Here is a 26,428-nt window from a genome sequence, read left to right on the forward strand (position 1 = left end):
TCCTGTTGACAGTTTTGTGGGCAATTAAAGTCAAATTATGTGTGTTGTTTGTGTGTGCATGTGTACTCTCATCATGGTGGCATCAATCAGTTTACACAGTCATGTAACAGCTATGAGAGGAACTGTTCTGAAGATCCCTGTGTTGTTTTAGTAGTATCCCATGATGAAGATTTTTCAGTCACTGTCTGTGCATGTGCCATGTGCAGAGTACCTCCCCCTCTAGTTTTTGGATGATAGTGCACACAACGTGCCCATGGCCCCCGTGTGTGGGGCTGCACGGCGCTAACGTGTTCACGATGTGCAAACAGTGTTGGGGAGTAACGGAATACATGTACCGCCATTACGTGTTTAAAATACAAAATATGAGTAACTGTATTCTGTTACAGTTACCGTTTAAAAAGGTGGTATTCAGAATACAGTTACTTTGTTGAAATAAATGGATTACACTGCGGTACTTTTCGTTGTTGTTGTTGTTGTGCTAAGCTAACAGGCAGAATGCTACAAGCATAGCTCTAAAGAATTTAGCATCATAGGCAGTGTAGTCCGTGTTGCAGGGAGAATGCCATACACGTTATGTGTCTGTGAGCGAGGAGGGAGAAAAAGGGGAGTGGAAAGGTACGAGTTGTCATCGAGCAAAAACGGGAGCTGGAAGCATGTAAGTATAATAATAACCACTTCAGCCAAGAAGAGTGCCTGACGAGCCCAGTTGTAAGTAAGCTATTAAGACTTGACAGTACACCGTGTTCATGTTTTCCTCCGAAAACAATAAGTTCCGTTGGAGCAGCCTTTCGAGGCCTCTCTCTGTCTCTCGCAAGAAAAATTGACCCACACAACAAAGTAAAGCTATTTTTCGGCTACGAGCCGACAGGGACCCCGCCGTATTAGTCAGAGGTCCCTTTACTACAGTTCGGAGTCGCGGACCTTCAGTAATAGTAATAAATCACACAGCAATAGTACATTCACGTTGTTGTAAAAAGCATGATAATATATTAAGTAATCCAAAGTATTCAGAATACGTTACTGTCATTGAGTAACGTAACGGAATACGTTACAGAATACATTTTGGGGCATGTATTCTGTATTCTGTAATGGAATACATTTTAAAAGTAACCTTCCCAACACTGCGTGCAAAATATATGAAATAGAAATGTTTATTTTGCTTGTTTGTTTTGTTTTAAGTGAATGTGTGAGAAATAAAGAAAAACTATCCCTAACAGTGGAAATGTTTGACTTGTAGGTATAATATGGATTGGAAATCTGACAATAAAGCACACATTTTTCTAATCCTTTGTGATTCCTAGAATAATGCTTAGAGAAAAACAATCATATGACCTCCTATGAGCAAGTACTTTGGCAACAGTGGGAAGGAAAAAAACTCTCCTTTAACAGGCCATCTGCTGCAACCGGTTGGGGTGAGAGAAGGAAGACAGGAAGAATGACATGCTCGCTGCTCCTGTTCTCTGCTGTAGAGTCTCGCCTGGCCGCTACTGAAATAGGAAGGACATTCCTGCATTTTAACTAATTGGTGCGTGTTATCTGGCTTCATGGATAGATAAAGTTGTGTCATCTGCATAGCAGTGAAAATGTATACTATACCTTCCGATGATACTGCCTAAGTGAAGCATAAACAAAACTGGACCCTGACACTGGACACTGAACCCTGTGGAACTCCATAATTAACTTCAGTGTGTGCCCTCTAGTGGAGGAGAATGTAATTGCTTTACCCGTTACTCACGCTGATTGCTTAGAGTACTAATCAGGTGGAACCAGATAATCTTCCATGGCACACCTGGTCATTTCTCACAGCACACCTATGTGCCACGCCACAGTGGTTGGGAAACACAGATATAAATCACTCTTAAAGGATATTATGATTATGACAGTATCAAACACTGCACTGAGGTCTAGCAGGACAATGAATCCACCGTAAGAGGCCATAAGACGATCATTTGTAACCTTCACTAAGGTCACTTTCTGTGACATTATGAAAACCTGAATGCATATGACTTTGCAGTCAGTTTTTATGGTTGAAAAGAAAAGTTCTTGTGAAAAAGAAAAATCTCAGAGTTTTTCACGCATCTTTTGACAAGATAATCTCAAAACCCACAGCTGGTATATTTGGACAGCACAAGGCTTTGGGGCCAACAGTACATCACACTGAATGAAAGGCACATTGTGACTGGCAGCTACTGACAGTTACACTCTGTTCCTCTCAGACTGACAGATTTGGCCCTGGCACAGTTCAAAGTGTTGAAGAATTCTTGCTTTGTTGTCATGTGATGTTTTATTCCTACACTGTACAAAAGTTGTTTTTTTTAACCCCAGGTCAGACTAATTGACTTTTGCTTCATACTGCTGTGGTGAAATGTTTTGAGGCCGATCAAAACATCTCCTTGCATGTCACCCTGCAGTTAAATTCGACAGCAGTGGGGAAAAAATAAATTACTCTTTAAATTTTGTAATTTTTGTTTACTTTAGACTTCTACACAACCTTCAACCTTTTTGCAACCACAGGACCCCCCCCATTAGAAGAAACAGATTTAAGGCACCTCTAGCAATAGCTTCCTTTTTCAAAGACTGAAATTTTCTGCAGCAAATCAGTAGGATCAATCCATTTCAAGAACATTTACTGTACGTTAGTAACACACACAGAAGAACAGGCACGGAGTTTTCAGCTAGTTTTATTTAATAACCGACAACCCCACCACCAACAGATAAAATAAAAAATAAAAAAAACAACCAACCCCTCAAAAAAAAGAAATGAAAAAAAAATCTTACAAAAACTTACTCAAAATGAGGCGAAACAGAAGTCGTGGCAAACTGGATGCATCCTTGTTCCAAACTGTACTTGTTTAACTGGACAGCCAGTTGAATGATTTCGTACATGTTTAACACTGACATGAACTCTACTGAAATCCAGGACTTTAAAAAACAAACAAAAAAAAACATGTGACGATACACACAAATTTGCAGAGACTAAATAACGCACCTTGAAATGAAACCATTACCAGTGGTAAACAAAAACATCTAGCGCATACCAAAATAATAAATAACACTGGATACAATATCCTGTAAATGTATGTACATAGACTTTAAGGGTCACACAATGCATAGCAAGATTTTGTAGTACCACTACAATACTCCTAATCTACAGTAATCAGATCTCCTATGAGAAATTAAAAAAAAAAAAAGTACCAAGCAAAACAATTTGCTGAAACAAATTACGGCACTGTGAAGAGGAAACCACATCATGTAGTCAATAGGCTGCTCTTCATGACTATCATGGCTTCTGTAGATGGCTGTGACAGTAACAATTTGCAGTACCAGGTAGTATTCAAGCTTGTCACTTCCTCACCATTACTGATTTAAGCATCACACCTCTTGAACAGTAGCCAATCAGCCACAGGGTTTTATAGTGGTGTAATGACCAAAAAAAAAAAAAAAAAAGCCAAGGACACAAGAGGGAGAAATCTGTGCACTTTAAAAAAAACAAATAAAACAAAACAAAACTAAAAACTATGTGTGCATGTTCACCAGCAGATCAAGTGTAGTTTTATTGTTGGTACTTCGGGGCATTTTTGATCCGACTGATCACATAGCTGTAAATACTGGAAAAACAACCCCCGCCCTCCTCCAAATACAAGGTCTATTATCAAAATTTGAAAATGTTGAATACCTCAATGTTTCAGTCCCAGCAAGATAAAACAAAAAAATAAAAATCATGACTGCAGAGAAGTATGTCGGGAGATCCATTTTTGGATGGATTTTCAAATGTGCTCTGAAAATCCCCCCCTCCCCCTTTCTTCTGATGTGAAAGGACCTTTGGCAAATGAAGAACGCATGACGCTGAGGATGACCGTGCGTCACTGTTGACGGTCATATAAAATGGGTCTCGCCAATGTCAAAGCAATGTCTATGGGAGTTTACTGGGAAAGACGGAGGGGGAAAAAGCAAAAAAAAAAAAACAAAAAACAAAAAACCCCAAGACATCCAAAACATCTCTAATGGGGCCATGGTGTCTGAAGCATAGGAGCCAGCTGTAGAGATGTTAGGGGGAGGGATGGGTAATGTGACAAAAGGAATAAGATAAATATCTTTAGATAGGTTCACAATGAAATTTTGAGGTAAAGACTGCAGTAGCAGGAAGTACTGAGTGAGATCAATAAAGATTAACAAATGTTGCTGCAATGGAATACACATATGTAGATTGATGTCAATGTAGTGTGGAGTCATTTTGTTCACTGTATGTTTTATTTTGAGGGGGCAAACTCTGCAGATATAATCCTGCTTTGAGGAAATCTGCCAAACATGTCACTTCCCTTAATTGTCCACGATACAATCATTCTGTTTTTAAAAACAATAGCGCAATGACTCACATCTTGGTGAGACAAAAAAAAAAAATAAATCCAGTGATAAACAATGATTACAAATGAAAAAACAAACTACTACCGATCTATGATATGTGATCCCATTCAGATAAAGCACATATGCATACATAGGCATCTACATAAGCTTTAAATAGATCATCCCAAGTTTGCTTTGTGCTTAATTTTACTGTTAATGTTGTGAATTTCATGTGCAGATCAAAATTTCCCTTAAATAATTAATGTTAAACCAGCAGACAATACTGAGTGGCCTGTGAAAGCAGATAAATCAAAGAAATAAAGTGATAATTGATTATGATTACACATTGCTAAAGGGGAGAAGTCTTAGTTGGAGCATTAAAGAGCTCCGGAAAAGTAGTCCAGCTAAAAATGGCAACAATGTCAATCACCACTCAATATGCGCTCAATCTCCTCTAGTCTCTTCAAGGCAGCTGCTCTTTTTTTCTCTATATCTTTAATGTCCTTCGTGGACTTACCCTTAGTCCGCTTGTCAGACTGGCTATTATCTAAAGATTTTGATTGGTCCACACCCACACCTCTGACACTTTCTGTAGAGGATTTCCGCTCATTCTTCTCATCCCCAACCTCCTTTCCAACTGCATCAACACCCCTCCCTTCCTCTCCACCCGCAGCAGCCTCTTCCGTGCCCTCCTTAACACTCTGCAGCACTTCCTCCTTGGATGATGCAGCTACCCCCTCCGTGGTTGCTCCTTCAGTGGTAGCTGAAGACAGTGGTTGGCCTGCTGCACTCATGGCAGCCATTTTACTACGTACAATATTCAAGTGGCGACGCACATACTCCTCATTTGGTGCCAGGTCCAGCGTTTCCTCCAGGCATCGCTCGGCCCGTGGCAGGTCGCGCTCCTCAAAGTAGACCACGCACAAGTTGTGCTTCCCTTGGACATTGGTGGGGTCCATGCGTAAAATACGCTCAAAACAGGCCTTAGCACCACGGGTGTCCTTCTTGTGATTCATGAGGATGTCACCCTTAAGGATTAGGCCCTTGATGTGCTCTGGATGGTGGTGTAGCAACTCATCCAACACAGGTAATGCGTCGACTTCACGTTTTGATTGAGAGTAGAGCAAAGCTAGGTTAAACAGAGCACTGCGGAAACCAGCCTGCAGACCAATGGCTTTGCGCATCCACCGCTCAGCTGCTGCATTTTCATTTGCATCCATGGCCAGCATGCCAAGATTGAAATAGCCATTGGCATCGTCAGGCTCCTCCTCCACATAGGTGAGGAAACGACGGTTGGCCTCAGGCCAGAACTTGGGCTCACCTGTCACAGGAAACAGACACAAAGCACAGGGTGAATTTGGGTAATCAAACGTTGATATTCAACCACAAAAGGTGCTTTTATGTGCATTGTGCAAGATTTTTTTTTACCCTTAGCTGGTATGAAAAAGTTTAAAACAATAATGGCTAAATGTGACAAAATCCATTGGAAACAAACTTTGCAGTAAACATGATTTACAATCTTTTTTTACAGTTTGAGGTTTTGTGATTTTGTTATGTCTCTTTTCCACAATCGCTTAAGGGCACTGAGTGGATAGTCAGCACCACCAGTGATTGAACCAAGGTTTTTCATGTATTGAAATGTGGATTAATTGACTTTTCTCCCCCAAATTTTGCTAATATTGATATATTAGTATGGAATCCACAATTCAAAAACCTGAGGGATGGAGGTTTGTGAGAGTTAATATGTGCATGGGTTTTCAGCTTATTTAAAAATCAGACTGTAGAATTTATGAGAGACTGTACTGGATGCTAGGACAGTCTATTTTACAACAGCACACTGTTAAGCTAACCTTTATTGAAATTAATTAGTCTTACAATGCATGTCTATTTATCTACGGTAGAAAAGATTGTGGACTTATTGGTCTTGGTGTCAGAACTGACAATGGATCATATACAGAGCTATCCATCTGTCCATCCTTGCATCCATTTATCCATGGTAGCTGGGATAGGCTCCTGCCAACTCGCAACTCTTACACAGGGAAAATGAATATTTGCCTCCTTCTGGATTTTTTTGTTCTTTTTGCACATTTGCATAAAACTAATCTTAATATTAGACAAAGATACTCTGAGTAAAAACAAAATGGAATTTTTTTTAAATGACAGTCGAATTTATTCAGGAAAAAATGATTATCTCAACTAATCATAATGCATCCATTTTTTGAAAAGCTGAATTCGATTTCATTTGCTAGAGCCAGGCCGATTATTGCCAGACCTGTTGAACCAAGAATTCCCCGAAATACAAACTGTTTGACAAGGTGAAACAAAAGGAAAGTGGAAACGTGCTCTGATGAACTTAACTAATAAAGTAATTGCTAATGTTTTTCAAATAATTTTGCACGAAATTTTTTTTTTTTAAAAAGTGCTGTACTTGATATGTTTAGCCCCTTACAATCAGTAAGGCGTTCTGATTGACCTGCGGCAGCAATGTTCCAGCAGCAGTTTGGTGGGTCATTTAAAAACAGAGGTGGGAAGTAATGATGTACAAAGACAGGAGAAGAGAGGAAGAAGAGAGGAAGAAGAGAAGTTAGATTTGATAAAAATGGAAATTTAAAGCGCAAGTCCTCATGTTTTAAAATCAGATTCTGGGTTGTACATGTGACATTGTTTTTTTTGTGATATTGTGAAATCTGCTGCAAAACAAACAAAGGTAGATCAACTGTGTTATTTAACGGTTGAATGGAAATACTCTGCAAGTTAGTGCAGGATAAACAGGTTAGTTGCTGTTCGCTGATGGATTTAAAGTAAATAACAGTGTGTATGACCAGTACACAGTGTCTGTCTAGTATAAAGTTAATATGACCAGCAGGTCAGCTAATCACCTGTACACTAAGAAAACCTAATGGAGCTCTCAATAGAAATTATTGTGAGTTGTGTTTCTTTTCCCATGCTGAGTCATTACAACTGATATTATGGTTTTGCCATCTGTGTTTAAAAAAAAAAAAAAAAATACAGGGGTGGAGAAACTAGTAAACACTTTTACCACTGAGCTGATGAAGGATGAATGAACAGAAACTTGGCTAAGAACATCTGTCAGTACATGCAGTGTGCGCTTCAAAATAAGCATCTGGTTACACCCTAAAGGTAATACAAGGTTATTTCCTTTAACAAGTGACAAGTAAGGCTCTCCTCATTCCTCTTATGAGGAACAATCATGCTTAAATTATTTATATCTTCATTACACTCACCAGACTCCTGCATGAGAAGTGCTGAGTTAAAGAGTGCCAGCTTGTGGCGTGGGTTGAGCTCCAGAGCATGGTTGAAGTTCTTCAGGGCTTCAGATGGGTCTTTCATCTCAATGTAGACGATGGCCAGGTTATACCACAGGTCAGCATTGGTGCGATCAAGCTCCAAGGCTCTGAGATAGGCATCCCGGGCTTCTGTAAGCTTGTTCATCTTGAGAAGCAGTTCCCCTCTGAGTCAAAAAGAAAACAAATAAATAAATACATATAGAGGTGATAATGCAAAAAACACTAACACATTACTACATTACTTGACCAACAAAATTTGAGATAAGGGGAATGTCTCAGTACAAATCTTTGACAGTAATACATTTAAGATCAAGATTTTATTCATTTATTAAAGAATATGTGTGCCATTTTAACTCTTTATCTGACAGATAAAGAGTTTAAAAAAAATCAAAACAAAACTTGCCTGCTGATGTAAGCTTGTTTGAAGTCTGGTCTCATGCTTATTGCTTGCCGGTAGAGCTGATCAGCCTCCTCCAGCCGCGAATCATTGGCCCGGATCAGATTTGCTAGGTTTATGTAAACATTGAGATGGTTTGGGGCAACACGCGTCGCATACTTCTTACCAGGAATAACCTAATGTGTGGACAAACAACATTTCATTAGAATCAAAGCTTGTGTAACATCAAATAAAGTAGAGAATTTGAAGGGAGTGGAAAAAAATCATCATATTACAGTATGTTATGAGAGATTAGATTTTAATGCAGATTTCTAGTCCCTGTTTTTTGGCTCAGGCCTTTCTGGGTAATGCAACTTGCAACTATACCTCTTATCACTATCATTGCTTTAAGCCTGGGAAGGTTGTTTTCCTGAATAGAAGAACTTGGTACCCCCAGTAAAAGTTTGCATTATAAGAAAGTTATTTTTGCTTTTTCAACCAGTTTTGTTAATTGTTGTTTACTAATTTACTGAAAGTGGAGTTAAAATAACAAGGATATTTACTTAATGTTTCTGCCATGTAAGGTATAGTCACCCCAGAAACCCCATATCTGAGCCAGGAATAATCCTGTAAGTGTTGATCCTAACATTGTAATTAAATAAGCAAAATAACTATAATTCATCAACATCATGCCCACGTTCGTTATATATAATTAAAGTTTTCCATGATATGACTGAAAGGCTATTGTATGCTGCATGATCTGCCACCAACAGGTGGTAAACAGTGACTACAATGAACCTTACAGCCAGGAATGAGTAACAATTGCATAAAAGGAAGCAGAAAAAACAAAAAAAGCAAATGATTAAATACCTGCGGCATGAGGGATTTGGCAACCAAGTAAGCCTCTTCTGCCTCTTTGGACTTGTTCAAATTCTTGTAGGTTCTTCCAACATTCATGTGAGCACCAATATCATCTGCAGCAACAAGAATGAGAAAGTGCAGTGAGAAAACAAAATCCTACTCCATCTGTTTATGTGCGTTTTAACACATTTACTAAACATGACTATATTAAATGCCAACTAATGCTAAACATGACTAGAAAATATAAATGATTTTCAACTATACCATCAATAGTGTAAGACAAAACAAGCAACATTATTTTGAGGAGCTTATTTAATCCTTCTAGGAAGACGCAAGAAAAATTAAGCTTTAAAAGAGGTCAGTTTGTAAAGCCAGAACTGATGCTTGATTAGCAGAGCAGGAAATCCTCGCTGGGAAAATGTGTTTACATTGCTAATCTTGGGGAAACACTTGTGGGTGATGAACCGGCAAAGCTGTGGATATCTCAGTTTATGGTAGGCTTCCTCTAAACTAAGGCATTAAGCACAAATTAAAAAAAAACAAAAACACAGACAGATGCCCAAGATATCGAAATGATACACTTTAGATCATAGGTGTCAAACTAAATTTGGCCCGCAGCCTAATTACATTTGGCCCGCGAAACCATACTAAATTACTATTAGAGCTGGCCTACTGGTATTATACAGCTAATATATATATTGCTTAGTATTAAGCTTTGCTTGTTCCATATTCATATTCAAAACTTATTTGAGTCCATAAGAAAAGATTCATTCTTATATCTGGAGGAAGATTTTTTTTTCAATAAATATTAACGTTAGCCCGCGACTTTGTTCCAGTTTTGAATTTTGGCCCACTGTGTATTTGAGTTTGACACCCCTGCTTTAGATAGTAGGATTATAGTTTTGGCCTGTTTGACTGCAGTCATGAGATCTTAGAGTAAAATGAATGGACTCATAACAACTGACTGCCTATTAACTATGTGTCAAGAGAAGTTTAAAAAAAAAAAAAAAAAAGCTTGTTGTACTTTCAACTGAACTAGATGTCCAGGGGATTTTTTGGTCATATTTTTAGCCAAGAGTGTTACTATGTAAGCATTTAATCTTCCAACAGTCACCCTTTTCATTTCTTCTAAACTGCTGCCGAATTAAATCATTGAGTTAACTTCATTACACAAAAACACCCTGTTACATGTGAATTTGCAGCCCATTTGATGGAGCCTACATTTAATTTCTCAATATTCTGTGTTTTTTCTTTGAATCTTTGCCATACTTTAGTCTATTGTCGTCTGTCCCCCTTTATTTTTAAATCTAATTTTACAATTTCCCATTGATTGTTTTTGTTCCCCTGACTATAGGAAAACAAGCAAATGCATTAACAGACAGCTTAGGTCTTTTGAGCAATGCACAATATCCTTTGTTAAAACAAGTTCCTACTTTACTAAAACTTAAATGAAAAAGGTTGGAACCAGTAGTTCAAACAGTTTATGATACACTATCAATGCAATCTGAAGTCACATTACTGGCTTACCACGTGACATAGCTGTTAAGAGTTTTTGGAAGAGTCAAGCAATAATGTAAGCAGTGATTACCTACAGTGGGGAAATAATTATTTAAACCCCTGCTGAATTTATAAGTTTGCTAACAAAGAAATGAAGTCTCTAAATTTTACGGTAGTTTCATTTTAATAGAGAGACAACATATCAGCTAAAAATCCAGAAAAAATACATTACATGAAAGGTGGAAGATCAGCCCAAAACTACATCCTGGCTGTCTGTGCTTGTTAGGTGCTTGGGACCACAGTCACCACGAACACCACTGGTAACACACTACGCCGTGATGGACTGAAATCTTGCAGTGCCCACAAGTGTCCCCCTATTCAAGAAGGCAGATCTATATGCCTGTCTTAACCTTGCCATTTAACACGTAATGATTCAGAGAAGGTTTGGGAGAAAGTGCTGTGGTCAGATGAAATCAAAATCAAGCTCTTTATCATCAGTTGTGTTTGAAAAAAGAGAAATGCTGAGTATGACCCAAAGAACCCCATCCCCACAATCAAGCACAGAGGTGGAAACATTAACCTTTGAGGCTGTATTTCTGCCAAGTGTATTGACAACTTATTGCATTGAGGGGCCAATGGATGGAACGTATACTGTAAAAATTTGGATGAGAACCTTTTCTCAGCCAGAACACTGAAGAAAGGTCTTGGATGGTTCTTCCAGCATTACAATGACCGAAAACATACTGCCAAGGCAACAAAGGAGTGGCTAAAGAAGAAGCACATTAAGGTCATGGAGTGGAGTACATCCAGATTTTAATCCTATAGAAAATCTGTCAAGGGAACTGAAGCTTTGAGATGCCAAGCAGAAGCCAACAAACAAAGGATTTAGAGAGGCCTCTCTCTTTCTTCCTAATTTCCTGTCCTTCATTGCTCCACAATCCAATAAAGGCAAAAGTGCACCAATAACAATCTTACCGTACAAAAAATACTAGGGTACTAAGTCATATTTTGCTTAGAGATCAAGTACTTATTTTACTCCGTGACATGCAGACACCTTTGGATTTGTTTTTTAGTTGACATTCTGTCTCTCTCCAATAAAATGAAACTACCATAAAAATTTTAGATTATTCATTTGTTTGCAAGGGAGAAAAACTCAGCAGGGAATCAAATAAGCATTTCACACACTGTATAAGCTTCCTTGATTTGCTGTTTGAATTTGAAGAGGAAAAATGGTATCTTGTGTAAGTGCAATTATTGTACAATAGTTGCTGTGTGCATTTTTAAATACGAAAGAAAAAACAAAACAAAAAACCTTACAACTAATTCTACAAGACAAACAAAATTAGCAAAAATCATACCCTGAAATAAGATAATCAAAAAGCACAATGACTTGTACTTGCTTACTATTCCTACAAATTGAAAAATGAACAATGTTATGAGAAGTACAATGAGAACCTCTGACCATCTCAAGCTAGAATTACTTTCTTGCAGTTGTATCCAGCCACCAGTGAAACTGAGGTTATTTACATGACAGACATAAAACATGGTTTCTGGCAGAAAAGTAAATAGGCCTGAGGACTGTTATGGGTCTTTTTGGCTACACCATGGGTAGAGCACTAATGGGCTAGAGCAGCGGTCCCCAACCTTTTTTGCGCCACGGACCGGTTTATGCCCGACAATATTTTCACGGACCGGCCTTTAAGGTGTCGCGGATAAATACAACAAAATAAAACTAGTACCGGTACCGAAAAAAAGAAGATTTATTCATAACACACGTGAAAAGACCCAGGAAAACCGAGTAAACGATAAAAACGACAACAAAATAACGCCGAAAACCAATAAAAACCCTAAAAACCATACATTTCACACCTGAGCCTCAACTCTCGCGGCCCGGTACCAAACGACTCACAGACCGATACCAGTCCAAGGCCCGGGGGTTGGGGACCGCTGGGCTAGAGCACAAAGGCTAATTTCCTTCATGTAGACTGATAGATGGTTTAGTCTACCATAAACAATAGAAAGATCAGCTGAACAATGTAAGGGATTTTTCTTTGATTCTTTTTCAATCAACAAACATTTTCATGCTCACCATGGTTAATGGCAAGAATAGGATCTCTCTCTCTCTCTCACTGAAACATATTCTAATTACAGTTATATAGTGGACATGGACACAGTTTTCCTTTGAGGGTATCCACATTCAAATTGGACGAAGGGTTTAGGAATTTCAGCTCTTTAACATGTGCAACCCTCTTTTTAAAGGAACCTAAAGTAATTGGACAGTTGACTCAGAGGCCATTTCATGGGCAGGTGTGGGCAATTCCTTTGTTTTGTCATTATCAATTAAGCAGATAAAAGGCCTGGAGCTGATCTGAGGTCTGGTGCTTCCATCTGAAAGACTGTGCTGTGAACCGACAACATGCGGTCAGAGCAGCTCTCCATGCAGGTGAAACAAGCCACCCTTAAGCTCCGAAAACAGAAAAACCCATCTGAGAAATTGCTACAATATTAGGAGCGACAAAATTTACAGCTTGGTACATCCTGAGAAAGAAAGCAATTTTTAGAGCAGTATTTAGAGACCTATTGTCTGCCCAAAATGAGCTGAATGAAGTTAAATAATTGGGAGGCATTTCACAACATACAGCCAAAACAACCCAGGAGTTTATTAAAGCAAAGAAGTGGAATATTCTTGAATAGCCAAGTCAGACATTTGATCTTAACCCAATCGAGCATGTATTTCGCGTGTTGAAGACTAAACTTCGGACAGAAAGACACACAAACAAAAAGCAACTGAAAGCTGCTGCAGTATAGACCTGATGTTAAAATGGAGGAAACCCAACTAAGTATTTGAAATGAAGTTTCATTAGAAATGAAATTTTATTTTTAGTTACTTAAGTTGAGTCCCTGAAATGAAGAGATTGTGTTTAAAAATGCTTTAGTTCCTCACATTTTTATGCAATCTTTTTATTCAACCCACTAAACTAAAGCTGAATGTCTACACTTCTGGGTCTTTTTCATTTAATATTAGTGTTTAAAGCAGTTATGCTGTATTATACGGTGTTTCTGTTTTCGTATACCTGTTGGAACAGGTAGAACAACAAGTAAAACAGTTACTCTCAACACAAAGAAAAATACTGTAACCTCATTTGGTATCCTCCACAAAAAAAAAAAAAAAAAAAAAAAAAAGTTTGTAAGAAGATCAACTATTTGTTGATCTTCTTAAGAAAGAATTTTGCAAACTGTAGTGGATTTTTCATCACTTCCATGAAACCATCCTTCCTTTTTCAATGATTTATGAATGACATCAAAGTGTCTCACCTGGTTGGACTCGAGTAGCCTGGAGAAAATACCGCAAAGCCTTTGCATAATTGTTCTGATTTTCTAAAGCGTGGCCAACATTATTCCACAACTTGGCATTGTTCTTGTTAACCTGAGTAGATGACAAATTAAAAGAGACATAACGATAATAAACATTCATCAGTTTTGTGAGTGGATGATTAATTCTGGTTTACTCAAAATTTTTTAATCACAAGGTGTTTACAGGCATTGGCAAACTGACATGACACTCTGCCACCACAAAAACAGCATTTCCATCATACCTTCAAGGCAGATGTAAAGAGAGTATATTCTGACTCCCAGTCCCAATTTCTATGAAAAGTTTTCACTGTGTACGTAGTTAGCAGCACTCCAATCATCAACCAGGAAATCTTCTTCAATTGTCTACAAAGGAAATTATTAAGCAGATCAATGTAATTTTAAATATACATTTTCACAATCTTCACAAAACCTAAATATCTGCACCAATGTTAAAAAACAAAAAAGGGTAAAAGTGTAACCACAAACAGAAACTCATAATTTAACAAACAGTTTCGCACTTCTGAGGGATTCTTCTTTTAAACGTCATTTTGGACAAGAACCTACCCTTTATGTGAGATCATCTTGAATCCATGTGCAACAAGAACACAGAACCCCATACTGGGAACATAAAGTACTCTCTCTGCTACGACAAACCCCACAGGGAAGAAGAGGTTGGATGCTGGAATAAAAGGCAGGACAATCAAAGACAGGGCCTGCAGGACACACACACAAACACGCACAAAAGAAAGAAATAATATGTCAGTTCATATGACAAGCTCAGAGCTTTTTTTTTGAAATACTTGAACACTCAGAAATTATCATGGAGACGGACCTAAGGAAAAAAAAAGTCTGTGTCTAAAAACAAGAAAACTGGATTTTGACATGTGTTCAATTTGGCAGCTCTTCTGATGTTTAAATCTCAGAAGTTCATTAATACTTCATTCACTTGTAGGTAGCAGGTGGTTAGGTTAAAATCTGTAATTTGTAAAACTTACAATAATTTAAAGATAAAGGTAAAACTGATGTCACATTAGCCACAATGCCACCAAGTTCACACACTACATCTCTTTGAACTCAGCCTTAATTTTGCTATCAGCTAAACGCCTACAAAATTTGTCTATGATTTCATCTTACAAATATGCAAAACTACTGGACTGATCAATCTCCAAAATATCAAACAGAATTCCAAATAAAGACGAGCTTCAGCACTAAAAACTGACTCTGTGATAGTTCCTGCAGCACATCTACAATCTAGAATGGGGCTCCTCAGTGGACAGTGGTTGTCTAAAACTATTTATTAATATCTCATGCTCCATGTTAGACAGCTGGCAACCTTGCAGTGATGCAGTATGTTAATGTGTTGTGATATTGTTATGCAACATTTTCCAAAAGGCTCTTAGCAAACCAGAGTAAACAATGCAAAAGGTCATAATTCAGTTTTTTGTGCTGACTTGTGTTCCCCTTTCTAAAGCTGAAGCTTAGAGCAATATTGTGAGCAAGTTTACTGACCTTTAAGCATGAGAACAATGAACCTATTGCACAACACATGCTAATTTGTTTCTATGTACCTCTGTAAACATTCACCACCCATTCATCCCTTCAAAGCTCAACTAAGAACTTGTGTTTCATTGCTCATTTCTGCTGGCCAACTTCATTTGCCGAAAAAAGCGAAATATACACAAAGAGTGGTAATAAAATTTGTCTTAAAAGAAAACAAACAACAACCCCCCACAAACACACACAAAAAACATAATGGTAAACTATTGCATCAGGTTGTATGTTGAGCCACTACCCAATTTAGTAGGATAAAGTATCATTATCTGGAATGTCTACTAAGCAGTGGATATGACCAGTGGACACAAGGAACCACTTTAGCTTTTTATTCTAAAGTCAGGGCTCTTCTATGGTATTTTGCATTAAAAAAAAAAAAACAAAAAACAAAAAACACACACACACACAAAAATGAGTTCTAGTACTTAGAATCTGTTTACATCCCATTAAGCTATGCAAACGGTATGCAATGTGAACCCAGGGCAATACAGAGGGGGGTAAAGGGCCTACAGTTAGAATGTAGTAGAAAGTAATTCAAGTCAGCATGTTATTCTTTTCCCCACAAGCAGACAGACGCTATTAAAACAAAAAAACAAAACAACAACCCCCCCCCAAATCAAAAAAAAGAACAAAAAAAAACAATTTTGGCCTATGTAGATCATATGCTTAGGCTATTACAGATACTCAACTCAAAATACTGTTGTATTTTGAGTTGAGTATAATGAATACTGTACAATATGAAGCACTTTAAGGCGACTGTTGCTATATAACTAAAACTGAATTGAATTGAAGTCAATATTGTGCAAATACTTCAAGAACCTTGCTATGTTCCCCAAGAAAGGAAACCACATTTTGTTGGTCATATATCTCACTAGTAATACTTTTGATTTTTCTTTTTACTGACCTCCAAACTTTCCTAAATACTTAAGAACAATGGTTATAAAGAGTGCTGTTCAAAAGTCTTACAGTACTGAAAATCTATTATTTTGTTGTGTGTTATTTTGATGTAAAGCTAGAAATAAGGATTTGGGAATGTTTAAAAACACAGAAGATGTGAAAAGGAGACATTTATGATCCTATACATTTCCAATTCCATTCAAATCCAATTGCCATTTCACTATTTTTCAACAAAATGAAGGAAAACATAGATATATTTGTGTTATGTGTTCTATTAAAGTTCTATATGTCTAAGTGCATCTGCTTTTCAGCAACAAATAAAGGCCCGTCACCGGTCAAGGCCACACCACCAGAAGATGAATACCTTAAGCTTTGTTTACTGGGAAACAGAAAAGCTCTCTTATCACAGATACAAAAAAATAATGAAGGCCAAAATCCAATCAGCAGAAATACTGTCAAAAGACGGCTTTTAGCAGTGGTCTCAGGAGAAAAAAAGAAAAAAGGGCCAAACACTTGGGGTTGGACAAGACATTAATAATTCACAGTGGGTGGCTAGAAATAATATAAATAATTACAAGTTTTAGATTTGTGGCAGTAGCAGAAGAGTTAATGTAAGGAGACTAACAAAACAGAATAAAATGCAATATATCAAACCCACAGTGAAACAGGACGGTGGGTATATTTAAGTCTGGGGCTCATTTGCCCACACTGGATGTGGAGATGATGCATCAAACTGATTACAACCTGACCAAGCAGAGGTAACACTTTAGTTTTCAGAACTGCCTAACTGTCTGGTTTATTTTTGTGAAAAAAATAAAAATGCACACACACACACGCACACGCACACGCACACAAATATATATATACATTATTTAACCACATTTTCTCTCACCATGATGACTGTCTTGGCAGAACTGTGTCTGTATCGCAGACTGTGATAAGCAAGCAGTCCTAGAAAAATGTAAAATACTAGTGTAGCCAGGTTACGCAGATCTACAAGTGATTCCACCAGGGGGATTGTGCCCATAGTCCAGTCACAACAGAGCTCTGAGGGATTCAGCAGGAGCCATGCATTTACAGGAAGTAGGTAGTTGAAAGTCAGTTGTCTGGTGGGTGTAGTGCTGACTGCTGCAGGGTTATCAAATCTGCAAGAACATTACATAGGGAGAGAAGGAGATGATAAACATTACATATTATCCACTTCCCTTTTCCTTGGTGTTATCATGAAATTCTTAAATCATGAATGCTTTATTCTATCTGATTGGAAGGATCAAATTACTGCAAAACAAGTAAAGAAAAATGATTCAGAATTTATATTTTATTTTTGATATCAGATGCTGTGGATCACATTATATTCTTCTTGAAATAAAGTATATAATAAATGTGGAGGGTGAAAAAAATAAGGAAAACCATAGATGTCATGAAATGTGGGAGTGTATATAATAGTGTGCAATACAATGTTATACTGTAGTGTATTTGTATTGTATCTAAGTTTATCTGACAAATGAAATTCTTCCAGGACACAACACAAATCTACATAAATCACTACACTTCTGTCGTACGCTGGTTGTGCCATAGTCCTGCCCCCCTTGACTTCAATGCATACAGAATTTAATACAGAAACGGTTATCTAAGAATATAAACAAGGGTGATTTCGTATATTTTAAATTACATTGTATTTTGTTACATTCATAGTGTTACTCTGGCCCTTCGAGGCCAACCATTATGTTGATGTGGCCCTCTGTGAAAATGAGTTTGAGACCCTTGCTCTAAAGGAATCTCAAAGTGTTTATAGTTCAAATTACCGATATGATGAACAGTCGCTACTGGTGGTGTGATCTCATAACAAGATGGTCTCTGGGTTTATCTATGCAGCTGCCAGTAAAGACGCTACAATAGGAACCGCAGGAGTGTTTTGTATCTGAACTGTTTGGGCAAAGCACATTGCCCAAACTTGCTTTACAGAGGCGTTTCAGTCCACAATAATCACAGCTGGGGATTTTATAATCTAAAGGTGTGGTATTGTTATGGCTTGAACACAGAAATCGTCTCAGACAATCGGAGACAGCTTGAGGATTATAACTAGAGGATTAGGCCATCTAGGAACTGGATCTTATCTTTCCTGTCAAATGGCATTAGGCTCAATCCTGTGCAGACAATTCCAAGACAGTTTAGGCTCAATAAATGCATAATCTAGTTGAATTATTACTAATCTGGCATTTTTATGGTGTTCTAACCTCTTAGAATATCCTAACAATAGCTCCATATTATAGGAATGTGGGCATTAAATATCTGTCATTCATCTGGCTCTGTGTTTTAAAGAGATTTACCGTGAAACTTCTCATCTACATTACAAAGGACCTATTGTAAATTCTGTTTAAAAATAGTTAAAAACCTTCCAATGATGACTAATAGTTCTGTGTGTTACATTTAAGGTACATCAGCTAAAGTTTAAACAACTTTACGCAACACATTCATGTAATACAATTAAGTACCACAAAAAGGCTGTTGTTCAGATTAGGATGCAGTCCCCAAGTTCAACAGTGAAGCATACTAATGGCAGGGTAGAGGAAACACATGTTAATGCTGAAAATCAGTTAATGGTAAATGGACTGATTCTTGTATAGCATTTTTCTACTGTTCAATATGATACTAGATGATAGGTAGGGATGGGAAGTTCAACTGCTTGGAATTGTTAGTCTGCCTTTCTATCGATTCCGCTTATCGGTTCTTGCACTCTGGTTGCGATCGGTTGATTTCTCCAGTGTTGGAGAAGGAAAATAGTGGCGCAGTTTACAGTGTGGATATGGACATTACTTTTATTTTTATTGCATTATACTGTTAACACAACTTTAGCTCTCTGCAAGCACAGCATGCTAATGCTACATTAGCCAAGAGCCCGGAGTGATGTTAAAGCTGAGTAAATGCTGACCCCAGCCCAGCACCATGATAAGGCGAGCTGGCATTTGCGGTGAAGCCAATCGCTGCTGAACTTCAACGAGTAACAAACTAATGACCAGTCAGGCTGCAGCCTCTATTTCTACCTGTTCATGTTTCTACAGTAGAATCACCGTAAAGGTCGCTTTAAAGTCTCCTTAAAGTCTCTGGTTTTCATCTTTGATTTATGCTGTCAGCTTTGTGTTCATACCTAAATACTTAGAGAAAGATCACGTGTCCTCATTAGGGGCCATAGCCTCTAGGCTTATATTTTTAATTGGTAATTATGAGACAGTACGTTACATAAGATTTTACAGAGTAACATGAAAGTAAATAAGCCAGTAGTATAACGCAGTGTTTCCCAACCTTTTGGAGCCACGACACACACCCCCAAAAGTCCCAATATTGCTATTACGCGCTGCCTTGTCTCACAACATGACTATGGCTACGTTCACACTGCAGGTCTTAATGCTCAATTCCAATTTTTTGATCAAATCCAATTTTTTTGTCTGCTCGTTCACACTACAAATAAAATGCGACAGCAAACGCGCTCTAGTGTGAATGCTCAAAGCGGCCCGCATGCGCAAAAGAAGACGTCATACACAATGCGCTCTGTTTAGACCCAGAGCAAACAGTATTGTTTGACTGATGGCCCTTAAAATAAAGACTTCGGACTTTACGTTTCCCAATTTTTGCTTTAAGTTATTTTGTTATTTACATAATAATGTGGATAACCTAATAATCCTAATAATAATAATTATCCTTATTGCTGTTTTAGAGGAGCGGTGCTTCAAAGGATAGTTGCAGATTTCTGTCAGAATCTGCAGATTATGCAGTACAAATAAAATGTTAACGTTTCTCCAACGTTGTCCTCCCAGCAGTTTCACCGGATGGCCAGGAAGCGGTTTGTAAAAATGCTGCAACTTCAGTGGTGTGGAACTGGTTTAGCTTTCGTCCGTCAGATACACAACAAAGCACTATTTTTGGTAGAGCATGCTAGCGGGCCGTCATTATTACCGTGTTTTTTGGAAAATGGCACACTTAAAATCGATCCTTTGATTTTTCTGAAAATCAACAGTGCCCCTTATAATCCCGTGTGCCTTATGTATGAATTCTGGTTGTGTTTACTGACCTCGAAACGATTTTATGTCGTACACGGCGCTCGAAAATCTGTCAAATGTTTTAGTAGGACTTTGCTAAGCTGAGCATCGCGGAGTGATGCGTACTGTGCTTCAACATAATATTACCGTATTGTGTGTGTATAACCTCTTTTTAAGTTTTGTGGATATTATACATGGTTATGCTGAGGATATGTGGGCCAATTTCCACTGGAAATGTTTTTTGGTTAAACTCTCAGGAAGGATTTGCATTTCCACAGTAAAATTTTTATATAGCTTTAATGCACATAAAAAAAACAAAAAAAAAACAGCTGCTTGTTCAAGTGAAAATACTTTGATGGGGTTTTTTGCACTAATAAAGTTGTGGAGTGTTAGGTTTTGTATTGTTGATTGTCATTTATTCTTAGAAATATTTAACCATATATGCTTAGAGGTGTATAATCAATTGTGTAGTGATAGGATGTGTGATCTTTAGCAGGCTGCAAAGGCTTGGTGTGCTACATCCTGGGCGCATGGGAAGAGGTCGTACCTTGTCTTATTGTTTTACGGTAGGATTAACGTAGCTATGTCAGTTTTAGTCTAAGTGCTTTTTTACATATAGATGAACTGTTGGATTTTCCAGACCAGCAGGTTAAGGGAAGTCGTTTATGGGGCCACACTCTGACCACGCACGCACGCACGCACACACGCACGCACGGTACTCTTTGTTTGTATGTAGACGTCATATGTTAATGAACCTATGCATATTCATGTAACCTCAATAAAAGAGCAGTGTTACGGGGGAGCGGACGAGAGCAACTGGGGTCAAGCGAAGGAACGGCGTTTGTCCGGTTCTCTCCCTTGCACGAGAAACATGAAGAACTTTGCCTACTTCGTGTCTTGCTTGCTGTGTAATTATATTGTCTTCAACGTTCCAGCGAATAGGTGCAAGCTACAAACCTATCATGGAGTTGTAAAGCATTTTGTCTAGTGTCGATTATATCGTCAGTTATATCGTTATCGCAAATTTTCAAATGTATATCGTGATAAATATTTTTGGTCATATCGCCCTGCTCTAATTACCAGTGTACCAAATACTCAAAACTATCTTTGTGGGAGGTTCTGTAACAACAGAGCGAGGACCATACTTTTCCATGACATATGTGGTGAGACAAACTTCCTCATAAAGTGACCCATAGACACATAGAATTTGTTACTATAATTGGACAGAAGAAAATTCTATTTATTTCCTATTTATATAACACTTATATGAAGAATAAGTGCTAGGAAGAAAGGTCAGTCTGTGTGCTAAATTATACTAATGGGGCCTGCCAGGATAAAGTCTAAGTGTAGAACACATTGAAAGATAGGAGGAGGAGAGGGTACAACAACCACCAGTGGGGAGAGTCAAGGAGAGGCTTTGTACAACAGCCCTTGCTTGTTTCTATTTTACTGTGATTCCTCCTAGTTTTATTTATTTTACTCTATTTTTTTAACAGCACTTTGTGACTGCTTGTCTGTAAGATATTATTATAGAACAATAAAGAAAAACTTGGTAAATATTATATAATCCAAGAACACCAAATTGATGTTACCAGACTACATCAATACAAATTATACATATATAATTTGTATATTATACATTATATATATATGTTGTATATATATATATTTATTATATATATATATATACTATATATATATATATACATATATATATATATAATATATATATATATATATATATATATATATATATTTTTTTTTTTTTTTTTTTTTTTCTAATTTATTTTTCTTTTGTCTGGAGAGGAAAAACAAAATAGGGCAAACTCAAAAGATTTAATGACAAATCAATTAAAACAAACTGAAAATTCTTCAACACATCATTTTGCTTAGAGAAAATATATTTTTAAATTGTGAAATGTGTGCCTTTTAGCAGGTCACTAAATGACTGAAACTGGGCTTTTCCTTCCCATGAAAATGACCTTTGAGCAGAACCGTCTGCCGTTCTTGTTATTCCTGTTATGTTCACTTGGCTTAGCTTAAAAAATAAATAATTAACAAAACTGGCTAAAGTTTATTTTATGAAAATGCTGGTGAGTTTTCCATCCGTAACACTGCCTACCTTGTGAAGACAGGAAGCTGCGACTGAATGACTTGGACCCTGATAATAACGAGCAGCAGGGTGCTGATGACTAGAACAATGAGCTTCAGAAGAGTTTGCAGGACAGCATAGGGAAACCCATCTTTACCCTGCAGAACTTGCCATATCGTGTCCACCAGCATTGGCAATGTAAACTGAGAATGGCGAAAAAGACAGAAACAATCAACTTACCATCATCATGTAAAGCAATACCCATATGACATATACATTTATTCCAGGAAGCAACCTCTGAATAATGAAATCTATGCCTATAGAAGAAATAAAAAACAACAACAACAACAACAACAACATTATGAACACTCAAAGATAAAGCATTGATAGAAGACATGTCAAGATCTGAACAGTCCACTCTTGAAGTTGGTGCACTTGGTTCTAAGGGTCAAACGGTTTCTAGCTTGATAACTGAGTGTGAGTATCTCCAAAGCAGAAATCTTGTGGTCAGCATGGGTAAATACAAAAAGCTGGATGACTGTGATACAGTGTGTGTGTGTGTGTGTGTGTGGTCAGATGTAGATATAATTTATAGAATGTTTTATGACACAAAAAGTTTCTGATCCTTACCCCCTGTGCAACAAAGATCTCGTAGACACAGCAGACACCAACAACCGTGATTCCCTGTTCCTTACACAGTGTTGCCGCTGCCACTAAAACTACTGTCAGAGCAATGGGAGGCCAAACTGAACAAAAGAAGAAAAAAACAAAAATATATATATTAATATACACACATGACAACTTATTAACCTTGTAGCCACTGGTGCATTGGTAACTTAACAAATGCAACAAATTCTCTTGATCCATTATGAACATAAAAACCTCTGAGATGTCATATTAACGTCTCCATATAGCACCAGTTACAAGTTTAGAAACAATTTTGTCTTCAGTGATAATAAAACTGAACAGTAAAAGGTGGAAACCTCATAAAGAAGATTCTATAAAAAAGTAATTTGAACGATTGAATCCACTTTTTACTTCATAATTCTTGGTGTGTTATGTTAATAGTTTTGATATTTTCAGTATTTGTCTAGACTGGGGAAATGGGAAAACTCATACATGTTAAATTGGGTTACTTTAATAGTTTGATTTATTGTGATACATATAAACAGAAGAATGATTAAAAAAAATAACATAACAGCTCACCGTGGATACAAGTTAAAAACCTGAGGCTACTGTTATAACCAATTACTTGATCTTGCATCTTCAGAACTAAAAATTACTGCCTCACAGTTATGTGTGTTCACCAGCAAACATGCAGGTCCAGACTTGCACACAGTGATATCTTCTTTGAAAACTAGAGCAATTTAAAAAAGGAAGTACCACAGATGAATACAACTGGACAACTGATACAAACTCAATATCTCAACAAAACAAACATTTTATCTCCTCCTCTGCTCCTAAGCTTTAGTGTTGAATAACTGCAGAAATTGGTTTTTTACAGAACATTATGACGTTAGAATAAAGTTTAAATTTGAACTCTTGGATACAAAATGCTATCACTTTCTAATTTTATCCAATAAAACATTTGACGGAAATTGTGTGCTTGTTTACCAAATTCAACTGAATTCCAAATTTTAAGAGATTTCTTTCACGTGGTCTAGAGAAATTTGTTTTGGGAGACTGGTGAATACATACAGCTGCATCATCTAGAGGCATCTAGATGAGCATGGTAGGTGTAGCCATACTAAAAAGAAAGTATACCCTCTGTTAGGGCTGGGCCATATCATGCCGTTCGCGGTATAATGTTGGGCAACGATAAGAAAATAAAATATCGCGATATAATATGGGTAAAATGCGCATGCGCAGTGCCTTTGTTTTCATATGCACATGGTGAAAAAAGCATGAATGAGAAGAGCGAAAGCAGATCGGTGAATGAAACAAATGAACCAGAATTGGTTTGTAAAAATGGTTCAACTTCAGTGGTGTGGAACTGGTTTAGCTTTCGTCCATCAGACACACAACAAAGCACTATTTTTAGTAGAGCATGCTAGCGGGCCGTCATTATTACTGTGTTTTTTGGAAAATATGGCACACTTAAAATCAATCCTTTGATTTTTCTGAAAAATCGACGGTGCCCCTTATAATCCCGTGTGCCTTATGTATGAATTCTGGTTGTGTTTACTGACCTCAAAACGATTTTATGTGGTACACGGCGCTCGAAAATCTGTCAAATGTTTTAGTAGGACTTTGCTAAGCTACGAAGCCGCACCGCTTGATGGATTGTCGGAGCATTACGTCTATCATAGGCAGGAGCCTCGCGGAGTGATACGTACTGTGCTTCAACATAATATTACTGTATTGTGTGTGTATAACCTCTTTTTAAGTTTTGTGGATATTATACATGGTTATGCTGAGGATATGTCGGCCAATTTCCACTGGAAATGCCTTTTGGTTAAACTGTCAGCAAGGAATTTGCATTTGCACTGTTAATTTTTTATATAACTTTAATGCACATAAAAAACAGCTGCTTAATAATAAAGTTGTAGAGTTGTAAAGTATTTTGTCTAGTGTCAATTATATCATTATCGCAAATTCTCAAATGTATATCGTGATAAATATTTTTGGTAATATCGCCCTGCTCTACCCTCTGTCATTTCCAAGGTTTTACATATCAGGACATCATAAAAACTGACCTAATAGTCTTAAAAATACAACCTGAGATGAATATTATACAGTGTCATTATTATTTAACAAAAACTTTCCAAAACATGCAGAAGCTGTGTGTGAGAATCCAGACGCATCCCATAATTCAGCAGCTTTAGAGCTACCTTTAGCAGCAGCAAGTTTAAGTAATTGCTTTCTGTATGACTTTATCAGTCTTTTACATCAGATAATTGAAGATTGCAAACACTCATTTATGCATAGCTCTTACCACAACATTTCAATCAGATTGAGGTCTGGACTTTGACTAGAGCATTGCAAAAGCTGGATTCATTTCTTTTTCAGCCATTCTGTTGTGAATTTGCTGCTGTACCTCAGCTCAATGTCCTGCGGTGTGACCCAATTTTGATTAAGCTTTAGCTGTCAGACAGAGGGCCTTTGACTCTAGAATACTTTGGCATATAGAGGAGTTCAATGACTGGAGAGTACCCAGGTCTGTGGCTGCAAAACAATCTTAAATTGTCACACTCCCATCGCTGTGCTTGACAGGCAGTATGGGGTATGTTTGCTGATTTGCTGTGGTTTTCTATATACAGCACTATGCATCATAACCAAACATCTGCACTTTGGATTTTTCCGTCTAAAGGACATTGTTCCAGAAATCTTGCGGTTTGATGCCACTTTGCAAACCTATGCTGTGCTGCCTGGGCTTTCTTCTAGAAACCATTCCAAACGAGCCATACTTGCTTCATCTTTTTCTAATTGTATTGACATGGACTTGAACATCTAACTGACATGAGCTGGAGCGCTACAGTTTTTTGATGATGATCTTGGGGTAAATTTCCTGAGACATCGACTCCTGGGAAGATTGCATGTACATGAATCATCTTTCTTACTATAGAACTGTAGACTTCAAATTGCTTGGGAATAAAAAAATATTTGCCAGATAGATTACAACAACAATTGCTTGCTTAAAGATCATTGCAGATACATTTTCTACTTGGCAATGACAGGCATGTATTCTACTCTAATACATGCCCGAGTGCTGAAGATCAGCAGACTACCAAAGGTACTGCTTTTACACAGGTGGTAAAAACCTGCTGATGATCATTTAATCAACTGCATTTAATTATTACTCCCTTAGTTCGAATATAAGCAGCGAGAGTGCACTTTCACACACCACTTCCATATTTTGGCTTAATTTTGGATACATAGATAATGAAATATATCACAAGTTGTAGTATAGCTAAAGTTTTATTTACCTAATTTTAAGACCTGTTAACAATCAGGTCTGGATACATAAAACCTTAGACTTGACAGATTTATTACCATGACTATAAGTAATAAGTAACACTGAACATTCCATATTAATTACCCTCAAAGGGAAGTGTTTATTTATATCAAAACATTGGTGGAAAAAACTGGAAGCTAACACCCGAATAGCCAG

The 26,428-nt window shown here is 37.5% G+C and overlaps 1 protein-coding gene across 2 annotated transcripts in view; it reads right to left on the reverse strand.

Annotated features, from left to right (window-relative positions):
• Positions 1-2,757: 2,757 nt before the first annotated feature.
• The window catches only part of tmtc3 (transmembrane O-mannosyltransferase targeting cadherins 3), a 28,768-nt gene continuing 5,097 nt past the window's right edge, over positions 2,758-26,428 (reverse strand). For both annotated transcript variants that reach the window (XM_005947508.3, XM_005947507.3), the window contains exons 5-14: positions 22,948-23,063; positions 22,348-22,520; positions 17,081-17,333; positions 14,305-14,453; positions 13,983-14,103; positions 13,702-13,813; positions 8,899-9,002; positions 8,056-8,225; positions 7,590-7,816; positions 2,758-5,665 (exon numbers count right to left, since the gene is read on the reverse strand). In XM_005947508.3, coding sequence (XP_005947570.1) covers positions 4,767-5,665; positions 7,590-7,816; positions 8,056-8,225; positions 8,899-9,002; positions 13,702-13,813; positions 13,983-14,103; positions 14,305-14,453; positions 17,081-17,333; positions 22,348-22,520; positions 22,948-23,063 — 2,324 coding nt within the window. In that variant the 3' untranslated portion in view covers positions 2,758-4,766. The remainder of the gene's footprint in view (positions 5,666-7,589; positions 7,817-8,055; positions 8,226-8,898; positions 9,003-13,701; positions 13,814-13,982; positions 14,104-14,304; positions 14,454-17,080; positions 17,334-22,347; positions 22,521-22,947; positions 23,064-26,428) is intronic.

This window comes from Haplochromis burtoni, unplaced genomic scaffold (assembly GCF_018398535.1).
Source record: "Haplochromis burtoni strain Fernald_Lab_line unplaced genomic scaffold, NCSU_Asbu1 Contig_530, whole genome shotgun sequence".
Lineage (NCBI taxonomy): Eukaryota > Metazoa > Chordata > Actinopteri > Cichliformes > Cichlidae > Haplochromis > Haplochromis burtoni.